General features: G+C 40.9%; 1 protein-coding gene and 1 long non-coding RNA gene across 3 annotated transcripts in view; one reads left to right on the forward strand and one right to left on the reverse strand.

The window, feature by feature from the left end:
* Positions 1-482: 482 nt before the first annotated feature.
* DSEL (dermatan sulfate epimerase like) lies at positions 483-14,512 on the reverse strand. Of its 2 annotated transcripts, none has more exons than XM_006260522.4 (2): positions 13,935-14,512; positions 483-12,522 (listed from the first exon to the last, which is right to left on the reverse strand). In XM_006260522.4, the coding sequence occupies exon 2, from the start codon at positions 11,550-11,552 to the stop codon at positions 7,902-7,904; it is 3,651 nt and encodes a 1,216-aa protein (XP_006260584.1). In that variant the 5' UTR covers positions 11,553-12,522; positions 13,935-14,512; the 3' UTR covers positions 483-7,901. The 2 variants fall into 2 exon arrangements, with proteins under 2 accessions (XP_006260584.1, XP_019346083.1); XM_019490538.2 differs by lacking the exon at positions 13,935-14,512 and adding an exon at positions 13,077-13,778.
* The window catches only part of LOC109283883 (uncharacterized), a 75,565-nt gene continuing 73,809 nt past the window's right edge, over positions 14,359-16,114 (forward strand). Inside the window, exon 1 of the long non-coding RNA XR_002091193.2 lies at positions 14,359-14,449. This is a non-coding gene — a long non-coding RNA (uncharacterized LOC109283883). The remainder of the gene's footprint in view (positions 14,450-16,114) is intronic.

The following is a 16,114-nucleotide window of genomic DNA, read 5'->3' on the forward strand; positions in this document are numbered from 1 at the left end:
CCATCTCCCACCCCTCCCAATGCACCACCTAGTGCAACAGAAACTGAGCAGCATGGTTCAGAGAGAATCTTGCCTGGGAGTCATGTAACTTTGAGCTGCATACTGAGAGATTTAAATCAGTTTCAGGTGTTAATGTGAGACAATCCAGGACTTAAGAACTCCAGGATGCATCCCAAATTTCCATGTAACAAGACCCTTAGACATGCAAATTGAATGAAACTGAAATCAAGGAGACCTTGATTGAGCCTATAGACTGAGACTTTGATTCAAGGTAGTAGCCCCATTCATACATTTAAGTGTTGCTCTGAACTGGAGTCACAAGAGGGTCAGGCAAAAGGGAAGGTAATAGTCATAATGATAACATTGTGATTGCTTTGATTAGGTAGGTATGATTCTCGATTCTATTTTAATGAATAATGCTAAAAATTCATTTCAGTGAGTCCTTTCCAAGTCTCGTACAAATAAAATGTCACAAGTTCAAATAACAAAAATACTTCCAACTTTATTTCCAAATATGACATCAAATCAGTCACTCACACTCTACTCATCTGCCAACTTTACATCAATATTGAAGTACCACATTTTAACCTTTGATCTTAAATTGCCTACCTCTGTTTTGAACACATATAACACAGCAGTCTAGGTTACATGTTATTGTAAACCCAGAAGCAAAACTAAATGAAAACTGTCATACTGGAAACTATCTATAGCGCCTTTTCAGGAACTCTCTCTTGGGTGTCATTTGTCATAACATGACAAGACAATAAAAAAAGTCATATATGACAATAAAATAAACATGCCATAACATGACAAGACAATAAAAAAGTTTAAAAAGATTCAGTGGGCCCCATGTACGAAACGATGGAAATAGTTATTATAGGAAACTAAAATCTGTGCCTTACAACCTCCCTTTCACCTTATATTAATATTCTTAATTTTTACGGGTCTATGATCACCTACAAGAGTATTGTTGCTCTCCCAGTAGAAACTGGAAGTGTGCAAGTAGAAGAAATATGCCAGGTCTAGGAGAAAGGTCTTCCAGGTTAACACCTGGAAGATCTCTCCTGAGAGAGAAACTCTTTTGCAAGAACGAACTGGTGTTCATACTTCTGCTTGACTCCCCCATGACCTGGAGGAGTCAAGCAGCAGCACGCCCTGTGCCTTCTGCACAAGGAGGGACTCCAATCTGAGAAAGGTGGGGAGAAGGAGCATTTTTCTGCAGCTCAATTCCTCCCATGGAAGGAAGCTCGTAACCCATTCCTCAGAATTGGTTGTCCCTAATTTGGGGAACAGGTGGGAACTGCCCCACTACTTTACTCCTCCCCCTCCCCCATCTGATGCAGGGCTGCAAGCCTTTACTCTGCTGCTCCAGTCCCCATCCACATCAGTCTGAGATAGAACTGGAGCAGCTGTCAAAACTTCCCATGCACTCACCTGAGGTTCAGATGGGGGCCTTTGTCCCAATGCTTCAATCCCCTTGGGACTGGAAAGAGTGAAGCAGCAAGTGCTCCCCACATCTTCCCCAGACTGGGATCATCCCAGTCTTCCCTAGACTGGAAAAGATGGGGGAGAGGGTGGGAGAGGAGTCCATTGCAGGTTGAACGCTTGTACTGCTCCGTCTCCTAGAAAGATTTTGAACGATGAACATTTCTTAGAAACATTCTCCTCTAGAAATGGACACCTGTTCAAGTCCTATACTAGAGAGAAAGTAACAGAAAGTTAAAATTTTAAATGAGTTAAAAAAAAATCCATTATGAAAATCTGTATAGACATAGAAACTTTACATATTTTTCCACAGAAAAATATTTACCGTGATTACAGTTGCAAAGGAAAAAAAATAATTCACTATATTGGAACATATATATTATGAAATGCCACTGTTTATTAAATTGGCAGGTTTGGGTTTTGTTTGTTTGGTTTTTTTTTTGAGAATTTCAGAGTTTGCATGCAAAACTATGTGGAAAAATCCCTTATTATTTTTGCACAGCTCTCACCATAACCTTACAGAGGACATAATTAGGCCCATGTCCCTAGGACCGCTGTGCTAGACCTCTGAGTTTAAAAACATGCTTAACTTCCTGACCCTGACTCTTATTTACACTAAAGATACTTTACTGCTACCCAGAAATGTAAAGCAGTTTTAAATGGGTGGAAAAGTAACTTTTTTTTCACTTAGAGGCCTCTTTACAGAGCCAGAATGGTGCATGCAAATGAGAAATGAGCCCACCAGCTCAATTTTGCATGCTGAAAGGATAGAGGTTGAGCAGTTTCTGAGAGCACAAAATACCAAAATACTCCATGTTTGACCATCAAGGTATGATATGATGGGGGAAAGGATACTTCACTTTGTTCTAAAAGTAAGTACTTAATTGAACTGTCTTCCTTAAAGAAGCTGTTTACCTTTCTTGGGTTTCTGAAGGAATAATATAAACAATGCTCTGATTTTCTTAAAAATATGGAAACATTTTTGTTCTTTTTTAAATTGAACTATTTTGTCTTTTTAGAATGTGGGGAATTATGGGTAGTTATGAAATTGAAAAGAAAAGGAAACCTGAGAACATTCAGTTTAGTTTCCGTGGCCATCTGAATGTCAGCATTAGTGAGCAGGCCTACAGTTAGAGCTCTTTAGATAGCCTACATTGTCTGCTCAGTCTTCATGGAAGGACTGAATCTCCTTTTGGTACAGGGAGTACCAGTTCATTATTTTTTTTCCATAGGGCTACGTGTACAAATTGTGATCATATGTTTCCCATTGTGATGACGAATGCTGTAATTATAGAATACACAAATGCTTTTTACTACAGGTTTCTAAATTCCACTAACATTCCTCATCCACCTGGTTCCACTGCTTGCAGTAGCAATTCAAATAGGATTAGGTCCCGTAAGACAAGAACTTTAAGTTATAACAGACTTAGAACTGGATTAAAACTGTTGACATACACAGAAGAGGTTCCAATTACTGGTTTCCCACTGTCTCCAGTTTTACTTCCTCCTGCTCCCTCTTTCTATTTAACACATCAGCAGGAGTTTCTTCTACAGGGTCTCAGACAGATGTACATTTCTTATCAAATATTCTCCTAACCAGAGTACATATTCTGCTTAGGTTTCTATACATTCAAGATGTAAGCCTACAATTTCAGTGCAAGGGCACTAATTTTTCCCACAGCTGGGAAAAGTTCCAAGAAGTGCTTATTTACCTCATGCACCCTTAGTCACATGGACCAGGTGTCTTAATTCACAAAACATTCAAAATTTAACAGTATAGCTATTTCATTAAAAATAGCCAGAGGATTGCCATATTGTCAGATTTCAGGCCTCCCACAACTTGTTTTAGTTATAACTAACTAGCAAATAATTAGAGATAACTTTAAAGTATTGATTTCTTTAACTTAATATAATAGATTGATGTAACTTACTATTTTTCCACCTTCTTATCAGTCCCTAGGCACAATAGAATGAGTAGAAGATAAAACAACGGTCAAGGCATTCAGGCCTAATTTTGAACTACTTGAACATACAGTGTGTTAAATTCTGCTTTCATGTATACTCATGCAATTCAGATGTGCTTCAGTACAGTTTTACAAGGGCAACAACATTTGACTCAGAGTCAGAGAACACACTGAAGGCATATTTGAATTCTAGACTAAGTTGACTAAGAATGTATTTCTGTCGATAAAATTTAGGGGTGTAGGGGGTGGGAGAGGGGGGAATTGGGGGTACAACAGGGACCATTTTGTGGGGTTCACTTTTTGTTAAAAAATGTTTTCTGCTCCCCCCCCCCCCCCCAAGGGAAAGAAAACCTGTCTTTTTTCAATGGAAATAGGTAGGTCTGCATGAAAAAATTGTATATGCATTAAGGAGTTATTGTTTATTGAAAATGAAAGGTTTGAAACTGGCTGCTACTGGAAACATACAAATTACAAACTTGTTGCCAGAATCTGTCATGTATGGCATAGATATATGACATAAATGTTTGTTTCCAGTTTAATCCTATTACCTTTTTACACATATGCAACTTTTACTCAAGTCAATGGGCATTGTTTGTACAACTGGACTTCGGGAACTATGAGAGCAATCTGAAACTATGAGAGCAAACTATGGATGAAGAATACATGAATAAGCCATCTTGAATAAGAGTCCTTGAATAGATTAGCATGGATCTCTGGGGCACTGCATTTTTATTATTTTAATTTTATACAGACTAAAAGGGTAAAAATTAAATCTGCTTCTCAGGGATTTCTGTATTCTTATTTTTAAGTGCAGTGTTGAATTTATGTCTATATTACAATACAGAGCCCTTCAACTCAGATTTTGTTTTTGCTTTTGTGAGCTTAATCTAGTATTATAAAGCACTTCTACACAGTTCTCTGTGTAACAGACATATGTTCTTTTCTTCTCAGTGAGTAGAAATCCTTATCCAGGGTGTCTTTGTTAGTGGTTCTGAAGCAAATGCATAAAGTCCTCAGTTTGCTTAAAATAAATACATTATATTGTGTTATTTTAAGTTCACATAATTCATGTAATTAGAATTCTGAAGCATTGGTCCTGTTGCTTTCAAACTCATTTCTTTACCTTTCATTTAGCCTTATTTTTATGTTTGTGATCTAACCATCTCCCCAGTAATATCTAGGAATAATGGACCTGGTTTTCCATGGCCTTGCACCTTGTGGAGTCGGTGACATTCATTCAAAGGAACATAAAATGCTACCAAATCTGAAATATATAAACTGATGTCAGAAAGTGCAAGACAGTGAAGTATTAGGTTCTGAATCTTACATTTGCCAGAATAAAAGATAGTAGCAATATGTATTATAGGCCTACAGACATGAAATAACCCTGTATTTTAAAAGCCAAAGGGTTGACCTATTGATAAATGCATGGTCCTTTCCACTTCAGTTCCACAAAAAAGCTGGTAATAGTCTATTTGCAGCCTCTCATAAATAACTGTCATGAAGGGATTTAGAGACTCCTTCCCCGAACACAGAGTCACTCCTAATTCTTACCTTGAGCAGCCCTAAAATATCTGACAGAGGCCTTTTTATTTGTTCTTATTCAAGCTCATAAATCCTGAGAATGGAAAGCAAATGCTGAGACTTAGTCTGTCAAATAAAGGAAACAGCAGAAGGATCAGTGTAACCATTTTACATATGACTGATAACAGCCTAGAGAGAAACTGGCTTGAGAGAATGATGGTTAGGATCCAAAGTTTCACTGAAATGCCACTGTATATTAACTCATTTTAATATTTATTTTTATGTGACATTCTACCTAGACAGAGGTAAGACCTGGAAAAGATGGGATGATGGGGAACCTGCTGCCAGTCCCTGTTACAATCAAAGGAGAGTGACAGCAAAGTTACAGTTACCGTAACATTATCAACAGCTTTATCATGCTAGAGGCACATTTTGATATGATAATGAATGGCTGAGAAAAAAACAAAAACAAAAAAAACCCCTACTTTCATCTAGGTTAGGGAGACAGATCAAAAACATTGCAGAGGATGTAGAATTTTCTGGGGGAAAGACAAAGGTGAAAGCCATAGTATTAAATATCAGTGACAAGATTGAGATATGTAGAGAAAAGTTCACTACATCTTGGCATTGCCTAATGCTTGTCACCCAAATAAATGGTAATTACTTTACTGGCATATTTCAGTGTGATAGCACAAAACTCAGATTCCAGCTCCTACAAACAAAATGAAGCATATTTCATGACAACTTCATTTGTAATAAAAAACAGATGGTAAATGAAACAGATGTCTCTGACATCAGTTATGGTTTGATTTACACATCTGCAGACGTTTACAGTATGGATGGATTTTGAAAGAATGCTGAAGGAAGATAAATGAGGAGATTTTCAATGTTCATATACCAAATTAAAAAAAAAAAAAAGAAAAAGAAATAAGTGGTTCAAGGTAAAATAAAATTTTAAAAGAGCAGCATGAGAAAAAAGCAGCATGACAAAGGCGTTACAAAAGCAAACATTCACCTTACAAAGGGTATTTGTTTCTAAAGCAATCTTCCATAGTAATACACATTTAAAGAATAAAATCCTATTTTAAAAATAATCAGATACTGGAAATAAATTACTGAGATAAAACATCATAGTACAGGGTAAGTGCGATTCCAAGAATGTAGAAAAAGTCTCTGAAGAATGAAGACTTTAAACAAAGAGTAAATGAGATCAGCCACAGGCTGTTGCTCATATACTCTACAGAAAAATTACACATCCCTCAGTAAAATAGATCTAGAGCAGGAGGCGGCAACCTTTCAGTAAAAGCAGTGTGAATTAGGCTCAGTCTTCCTCAGGCAATAGGTGGCCATTTGATGGTGCCTTCTCACATAAACATGCTCAGCAGGCAAGATAAAGTCACCTGTCAGGTTGGATCCAGTCTGCGGCTATAGGCTGCTGACCCCTGATCTAGAGGTTTATTAGGACTCTTCTAAAATCTAGGCTCCCAACTTATGCAAACTGGATGCATCTACACATTCAATTAATGTGTTGCAATAAACTCCAAGCTGTTTTGAGCTGGAGTCAGCTGCTCGTGGGTGCCGCAGTTTGAGCCTGGGTCAGCAGCAGGCTCAGAGGCTCAGCCCCAAGGTCTGGGTGGCAGCACAAGGCAGTGGAGGGGTTAGTTGCGGCACAAGGGTGCAGAACCTGCAGAGCCATGAGGCTAGTTGTGAAGCATCCCCTGCACTTTAGCAACATTGTGCCCCAGTCAACCCCTGTCACCGTCTAAACGCGTGTTTCAGCCTAGTTAAGTACTCTGCTGTAAAATAGTACTGTCCCCAACAGTACTATCTTACGATGGAGTTATTTTATTTAGTGCACGCTAATACTGGCACATGTGTAGATGAGAACATTTTACTGTGGAGCTAATTAACAGTAAAGCACACATGTAGATACACCCATAGTAACATGTACCATTGATGATTATATTCACTATTTCCACTCAGTGGGGCGCACACACTTTTGTTACTGGCATTCGGAAATTGAGACTTTACGCCCAAGGATCAGCAACAGAGAAGACACTCAAGAGTGCAACCAACTATGAAGAATGGATGAGTTTTGGAAGAAAAAAAAGACGTTCTTGAAGCTTCTCTTAGATAAGAAGCTGGATAAAGCAGCAGCAGCAGCAGCAGCAGTGCAGATATTAGAAGCTTTCAAATCCATTTAGAATTTATCAGGCTAGAACTGCACCAGAGTTGGATAAAATCCTTTAGAAGCTTCTCAGTTGAAAATTTACTCATAGATTTATGGGGTTTTGTAGGATTCCTTTTTTGTTTCGGGTTTTTTTCTTTTTCTTTTTTTTTTTTTTTAAGGTGGTCTTTATTTTTTACCCAGTGTTTATTTTCTGCTCACAAAAAGTGCCATATAGATAGGCCTTCTCTTTCTCCAAAGAATAGCTATAACAAAGAACTCATTGTCACATAATCTTGCAAATAAGGGGATTAGGAACTAGTTTCATTGGAATGCTGACTCCTTTCTGCAATGGAAGTGATGCAGGACGGCCATAAACTTAGTCTAACTAAGTTTACGGTTAGTTTGCACCACTGAAGGAGTGAAATTCAGCCAGAATGTATCATCAAACCTGACCCAAGGTTGCTATTGGTAGCCTGGAAGTGAAAGGTTCCATATCCTATTACCAACCCCCTGAGCTATACCATTCCCAGCTAGTAATTTTATTAAGGTTCACACAGCTTTATTTGAAAGGCAGCAAAAGTAGTTACAAGTTTAAAAAAAAATCCTGCGAGAACAAGTATCTATTTTTTTAAAATAATCTCTCTCTGCATGTAACAGACTGTACACACATTTTACAAGAATAAACAAACTTCTCTAATCTTATTCACAAACTGGTGAGTTGGGGATCATTAGTGCAAATTACTGCTGGCCTGCAGCATTTAATCTGTAAACTTTGGGTATCCTAAGTGGTCCATTAGGGAACAACAGATGTCCTCAATCAGTCTAATTTCTTCAGTAGGCAAGTTTTGTTTCCAAGCATGGATACTAGTTGGTGATATTTCTCCTTCATAAGGAAGGTAGAAGAGATTGGTGGAGGTGGCAAACAATATTTGGTTTAAGCTAGCAGGAGAGAGAGGAATACCAAGAAAAGCAAAAATTGTTTCAGCTGTCTGCTGGGGAGAATTCACAATATCTTCAAACTTGACCAGCTGATAATTTGTTGACAGCAAATCTCCATTAACTCTCAGTGCTGCTGCTGTGTTTGCTATCCACAAATGAGACAGCACAGAAACTGGATTTGAATTAGAGGCTGAGAGTTCTTCCCTCAGTGATTCATATTCAAAGGTGTAGCCTGAATTTAAACTGCACTTTCCTTTACCATTTTCTACTTTAAACAGCTTGGCTAAGTGCTGGGGAATATTTTTCAAGGAGTAGAGGCTTGGCTTACTGTTGTACAACATTGAGTAGATCCATGCCCGAGGGTCCCTTACTACATACAAGGCCCTCATTGAAGGCCCTATTATTTCTTGAAAGAAAGGAAGCTTTAATGTCCAGCTCCCACTGTTGAAGCTAAGTACAGGACGTGCATTTGGATAATAGACAAGGTGTCGCCTCAGTTCCCTGATGTATTCAGCATCTTTGTCCACATTTCCTCTCATTTTGCTTTTTTGTTCTGACAAAGATTCTCTCTTTCTAGATCTTCTCTTTCTGTCTTTGCTTATGGTAGAATGCTGAGCTACTTTAGTTCTGCTGGCTTCATATAAATGAATATTTTGTAAATGTAGCCTGGTGTCTTGAACTAGAGACTGGAGCCAGCCTCGCAGGAGACGGAAGTGGCCACGTTGGACATCAGATGCCTTCCATTCACATGCGTCAACAAATGAGTCAATTTCAAATTCAGTTTCTGGGACATCAAGGTATCCTGTGGGAATCCTGATGTATATGAAATCACTGCTGTTGAAAAAGAGTTGCTTTAAAATTTCTGCTCCAGAACCCGGAAGTGAAGTAATTACAATGTCTGGCAAAACAACAGGGTTTTGTTCTGACTGTTTGGCTCTATGGGTGGTATCAGGTTCCACACTTGTCGTGTCACTATTCCATTTTGCACAGATAGGCTGAGTGCAAGTGCTCCACACATCTACCAGTTCAATAAGCCACAGGATGATAACCAGTAACAGGATCCAACGCAACATTTTGCTGAAGGAAATATAAAACCGCCACTGGAAAGCCAGTATTACCAAACTAATACCCAAAATTAACCCTGCTATCATATTCACTTTGAATCCAAATGGGAAAACTGTCCTGTCACTTGTTATATGCTTCTCGACAGCTTCAGTGCCTAGACCAAATTTGATAACTTTGCTTTCATCAGCCACCTTAGCAAAGCCACCAAATCCCAAATAATTGAACCTCGTCCTCAGATTCTGATAGTCAGTCACAACAGAAACGATATTCTCAGTGTTGTTGACATTCAGAGAAATCTGAAATCCAGATTTAGAATCATCAATAAACCTGCAATTAGAAACATTGACATAAGGTCCATAGAACAGGTAAGCAATCCTTTTTACAGTGTTTTTTATAGAAAAGGTGACATTTACGAACTGAGTCCATCGCTTCTTGAACTCGGCTGCTTGCTCTGCCTCTTGTATCCTTGCAACAGGGCTACTGCCATGATGGTCAAGCCAAAACATTTTATAATGAGCATCCCACACATCCATCATAGCTCCATTATATTTGTTCTTAAACTTGTAAGGTATATATTTAAAATCAATATCAAGATTATGAAAGAAGGCACTGACAGAGCTGATGGGAGAGTCTTCCTCCCTTTCAATATGGTCTACTACTAGCAATGTCTGAGTATTTAAAAGTAGAAGAGCGCGATATACACTTCTCAGCTTCATTTCAGAAGTGTAGGCAGATACTGCCTCACCACTCACAAACATCATTTCTCCATACTGGGATGCTGTGATAATCTCCCCACTTGCATCTCCAACCTCATCACCAGTCCATTTAAGCCACTGTCCACACTCACCGAGTTGTCCCTCCCAAGGTTGATTGCACTGGCTTGTTGGTGATGGGGCAAACACCAGCACGTTATTCAAATGACTGAACTTAGGTCCATAGAGAGCCTCTGATACAAATACCTGTCCATTAGGAGCAAAAGTAAAGGAGTTCTGATCTGGATGTTCATGCCCTGGATTGAAACTTCTCCACCCATCAATCCAGGAATATGGTTGAAAATGAACAATGTCATAGACTGCACGGCCACCAAGCTTTCCAGATTTAAAAGACACAAAGGTGTTGGTCTGAGTGTTTGGTAGCCCAGCCCCATAAGTAACAACTCCCCAGTTAGGAAACATATGCATCTTAGCAGTGCCATAGCCAGGAGGTGGCTGAGGTGTTAGTTCTGCAGCATACCATATGTATTCAGTGTGAAGAGTGCTCCATCTTTGTGCAGTAGATGGCACCATTGGGCCATCCTTGGGCCTATGCTTCCTAATCTGCTGTGCTAGCCAGTTGCCAGCTCCATTCTTCATTACAAACTTATCCAAGAAAACCAGTTGGCTTTCAGGGCCATAAAACCAGTTATAATTAGAATCTGCTATACCCACAGTCCTCTGAAAGCCTGGCAGCAGGGTGGCATAATAAAACCAAAAGTGCATTTTCAGCCAGTTGTTCTCTAGGTTATTCATACCAAAATGGCGCTGAGCCAGGAAAACATATTGGGTTATTGACTTGGCTGTATAACTACCATAAGCTACTCCTTCATCCAAAGAGCCATCTACAATATGATTGAGTAGAAACATAGTTTTCTCCATCACATCAACCACAGTATGTTTCCAAATATTTGCTTGAGATTCTTTGCCAACCCCAGTAACCAGGGCCCCTGTGAGTAATGCTAGCATATTAGTAGCTTGGTGGTTATGGAGAAGTTGCTTCCCCCAAGAATGGACCTTTGAATAATCATACATTTCCTCACTCACGGACCATATCTTCTCTAGGTATTTTTGTCTTCTAACATTACCCAGGGAGTTATATAGAAAGTCAAAAGCAGTGGCAAAACCTGTTAAGGAGTGGCCAAGTGGCACTTCATCTCCTGGAGCATTCTCAACGAGCCAGTCTTTGTAGCCAGCCATTCTATCCATATACTGTAGAGTGAAATCAAACGCAGCCTTATCTTCTGGGCACAGCAAACAGTAAAATGCTAAGGGAGGCAGATTGTTGCCATAAATCTCATTCCACTTTGCAGCAAAATCAGCATGTTTGGGTGGAGGTAGGTAGTATGATGGATTGGATAGCATAACTGTCACTGCACTTCTAATCGCTCTAAACAGATGCAAATGACTTGTACGGGACTTCTGCCTCAGTGCTGGTACATCTTCAGCATCAAAATACAGGCTTGGATGTAGAACAGGTTTTCTCAGCTTCTGGCTGGCACTGAAACCATGCAGTTTTTGCTTCTCATATTGATCCATATTTTCTGTGAAAGTCACCCAGTCAGAGAAATTGCTTACAGATTCTTCAAAAGTGGAAACAGCAAACAACACTAATGCTAGAAATAAGGTATGTCCTGTAAACACCAAAGCCATGATCCATTAGGCAGTTCTCTCTCTTCAGGCATGCATCTCTTTACAAAACACTATGCTCAGATATTAAAGGTTGACTAGGTTAGTATAAAATGAATGTTTTAAGGCATGTTTTTCCTTTAAACAAAAGAGAAGACCAAATCATGCCATAGAATTCAGTGGATGCTCAAGCCGAAGCACAGTTTTGAAAACACTAGCAGTAGTAGAAAAGTTGAATCCTAGATGTTTCTATTCTGCACAACTACAATGGCAGAAAACAACACAGGAGTTCTAAAAACACTAAAAATTCCATGTAAAACATAGGCCAAATATATATATTCAAGGGACCAAAAAACTTAATGTCTTTCTAGCTGAAAAACACTGGGAAAAAATCCTTGACTTTAAAATAATAATTGAAATCACACATTTAATGAAAAAATCTCTCTCTCTAACATTCAGGTTAAATGTCATTCCTAGAGTAGGCAAAAACTTGGACTGATGATGAAATCATAATTTTTATTCAAACTAATGGTTTATGTTTGCTGAATCTGGAAATGTACAGTGCTTTGTATAATATACCCAGATACTGAAGTTACTCTTCCCAGTCTGCCTGTTCTCTCGAGTTGTAAACAAAGTTTTATCTTCATTTTTTTCTTTGGGATAGATGAAAATGGGGGAAGATCAGCAAAAATCCTCCATTAGCCTCTCTTTCTCTCTCTTTCCTAGCAAGCAGAACAATTTATTAACTACTATTCACTTCTGTTTGTGATTTTTTTTTTAAATTAATACCCGACCAAAAAAGAAAATTATTTCATGTCTTCTTTTACTATCTTCATCACATCTTCAACCAATGTAACCCAACCTCTGTCTCAGTGTTTCAGATAATCCTTTTCTCCCCATCATGAAGTAAAACACTTGAAAGGGGCACAAAACCAAAGTTTATGCACCCAGAGAGCAGTTTCAGTTTTCAGTTCACTTTGCATGTTGATCACTTCTGTGAAAACACAAAGAAAAAATGTTTTCTGAGGCTGTATCAAACTTTTGACATAGTCTAAAAATACTGAAAATAAAATCACAAGGAATTACATCCTATTCAAACACACAGTTAAATACTATGCTATTTTACAGAAATCACAAAATTAGCTTCAGAATAAGAGTGGAACCAACTGTAAGGTAACTTGAGTTATGTCGCTTTTCTTCTCCTTTCCCCTCATAGCTGTCTTAAATTGCAAGGTCTCACAGAGTATTTGATTATCTAATTAACTTAGCCTGCTACAGCAAAGCAGACACATTTGTAAGACTTCCTTTAAAAATCACAGAATGATAGAAATTTAGGGTTGGAAGGGATCTCAGGAGGTCATCTAGTCCAACCCCCTGCTCAAAGCAGGACCATCCCCAACTACATTATCCCAGCCAAGGCTTTGTCTACCCAGGGCTTAAAACCCTCCAAGGATGGAGATTGCACCACCTCTCTGGGTAACCTGTTCCAGTGTTTTACTGCCCTCCTAGTGAGAAAGTTTTTTTTCCTAATATCTAACCTAAACTTACCTTGCTGCATCTTGAGACCATCGCTCCTTGTTCTGTCATCTGCCACCACTGAGAACAGTCTAGCTCCATCAATTCAAGTAGTTGAAAGCTGTTATTAAACCCCCCTGCCTTCTCCAGACTAAATCATCTCAGTTCCCTCAGCCCCTCCTCATAAATCATGCTCCCCAGTCAGTAGTACTGCCCTCCGAGCTAAGCTCCAGAATGTGTCTGGTTGAGCCCTCACTGAAAGGAGAAGTTAAAAACTAGTTGTATAAAATTTGACCTAGATACTTGGAAACTTTCTTTTCTATCGATCCTACATCTCACAGGTCCATGAGACCTTCTTATAAGCATGAAACTTAGTCTCCCTAAGGCTTTCTTCCTTTACTGCAGGGAGGGACAGTATGCACATCCATTCATTTTTTACAGGTTTGGTGCCCTACAGCAGTGTTTCCCAACCAGCATGCTGCGGCACAAAAGTGTGAGGTCAGAAACGAACAGGTGTGCCGCAGAATTTTGCCATAGCAATGAGCTAAAAGGGCTACAACAGGTACGAGGATGGGGAATGCCTTAACAGGTGTGCTGCGGGAAAAAAAAATATTTATCTACGTGTGCCTTGTGCCTGCCCTAGTCTCCTGTTCCTGGAGGACGTTGCTTCCTCGCCTGCAGCCACCAGGAGGCGCCAAGAGCCAATTAGTGCCCAGGTTTGCCTGTCAGGACAGCTCGAAACAAGTTTGCTTTTTGCCAACAACTGCACACTGGCTAAACTCAACATCTGGGCGCATCTGGCTCGTCTCCCCGCTTAGCCAAACAGCTTCCTCTTCCCCCCACCCCCCACAAGCTCCCGATGCGCCCCCAAGTTCACAGCCAGCCTCTTACCTTAACAAGGAGTGAGAAGCGCAGAGAAAACAACCAAAAAAACCCAACCCCTCTTGGAGAGGAAACAGCTGGCCGCGGGGCAGGCGGGCAGCTCCGTCCCGGCCACTTCTCCGCGTGGACTGCTCCGGCTTCCAGCTGTTTAGCACCGCTGCCTCCCTGGGGAGCCAATGAGGCCGGCGGCTGGCACCGCTGCCCTTTGCCTGCCTCTTTGCAGTGCTGCCCGCTCACAACTTCAGGGGGCTCAGGAAGGGAAGGGGCTGCCCATCCACACAAGCCCGAGGGCTACGTATACAGCTATAGATAGACACAGGCACACACGCACAGCTCCGTGGAGGTCCGAGCCCCCTCCTTAGGGAGAGGCAGGCGGCGGCGGCGCAGATGTTGCCCGCTGTGCCCAGCCTCCCCCGGGCTGCGCGCACATCTGGACGGAACTTCGCTCCGCGCGGACTTCCAGCTGCCGCCGCCGCTGCCCCGCCTCCCCCCCCGGCTCATCCCATCGCCGCCTCCGCGCCTCGGTGAGCAGCTCGACCGCTGGGGCTGAGGAGTTGAGGGGAGAGAGAGAGGGAGAGAGCAGGCAGCATTGCCAAGGCGGGCGGGGAGGCGGAGCGCGGGGCTGCCCCTCGTTTCGCTCCTGCTCTGAAGTGGCTGGCAATGAGCATGGGCGGGAGCAGGGAGGAATGGGGAGAGCGGGTAGTGCTGAGGGTCAGGGTGGGGATTGAAGTGGGGGGCAGAGGCAAGAAGCTTGCACATGAAGCTAGCCCCAGGCAGATGGTGCTGAGGGGGGGCTAGCAGCTCTGCTCATCCTGACTGCGGGAGTCAATGGCAGAGTTTTCTCAGGGGCTGTCTCATCCAAGCCTCAACAAGCAAGAAGGGAGCTGCAGGGTCAGGAGTGGCCCAGATCTGGCCCATTTGCTTGCAGCCCAGCCGACACGGGTGAGGCACATATATGCTTATAACGGCAGTGCCTTGCAGCCCCCGGGTCTGCATTGTAAAGCGGTTGCACTCCACCGCCTAGGAATGGGCAAGGGTGAGCAGCTGTCAGAGGGCTGCTATTAGAAGAAGCCTTGAAAATGACAGGAGTTGGCTTCTAATAGCAGCTCTGAAACTGGCCAGTTCCCCTCACTTTTGAGGCTTCTAATAGCAGGCCTCAAACTGACTATTATACGCAGCCTTGAAAATCACAGGCGCCCCTCAGCTTGTCAGCTGCTAATGTTTCTGCACTGAAAGTGTCATGCACTTCACCAGCATTGTTTTGTTAAGTTCAAGTAAGTGCATATTCTGGGTAAGTGCATAACCTCCCCCCCTCTCAAGGTTATGGTACTTAAGAGAGTGCACTTTACAGCACAGAGCATTGGATTAGGCTAAATCCTCTCTATAACCATTGCTACTGTAAAGGTTTATTTATATGATACCCTGGAATGCCTCCAAATCAGCTTGAACTCTAGGATTTTGACTCTGGGTAAACTGCTGTGATCCACTGTGTAAATAATAGAAATATAACAGTATCTGCAATTTGGTTTGCACTTCAGGTACTTGGTTATGTCATTACAATCCATGTTTACAACTGCTTGGGCTTAATACAAAGCTATTCCTTTGGGTTTAAGTACTCATTATGGAAGGAAAAAAAAGGTGGGGTGAGATCTTTTGCAATGTGTTACTAATGACTGTGTTTATAAACTGTGCCTCTGGGGATGAGTACTTCAATACAACTGAGCGTGAGTTAGCCCCTTTTCCCAAACAGACTTACTTTCCCCCCCTCCCCCCCCATAGTATCTTCAGAAATATAGTTTTCTACTTAAATATTTCTTAAGTTATCCATTAGAAGAATTCACTTAATTGCATAAACATCTTGATATGAATCTCTGAATGAATAACAGTCATAGGTACCGACACTAGTCAGTGGGCATTATATTGAACACCTTAAATTAAGTAAATTAGTGACTTTAAAAAATACATATTTAACAGGCTGGAGTTACCCTGATTTTTAAGGTACATCCTTTAAGTATGAATTTTAAAGAAAAAAATCACTAAGAGTTCATCTAGATCATGCCCTCACATCAATGAATAAAAGTTTCCATCCTTTAGAAGGGTGAAAAGCTTGGTGAAAAGCTACAATGAAGAAGAACATGTGCAGATGAAGGGAATAATAATGAAATTGGCATTAGGGTACATCATGTTAA

The sequence above is a fragment of the Alligator mississippiensis genome, chromosome 3 (assembly GCF_030867095.1).
Source record: "Alligator mississippiensis isolate rAllMis1 chromosome 3, rAllMis1, whole genome shotgun sequence".
In the NCBI taxonomy this organism is placed as follows: Eukaryota; Metazoa; Chordata; order Crocodylia; family Alligatoridae; genus Alligator; species Alligator mississippiensis.

Coding starts and splice junctions, on each gene's coding strand:
- DSEL (XM_006260522.4), bottom strand. CDS start 11,552: ATGGCTTTGGTGTTTACAGGACATACCTTATTTCTAGCATTAGTGTTG.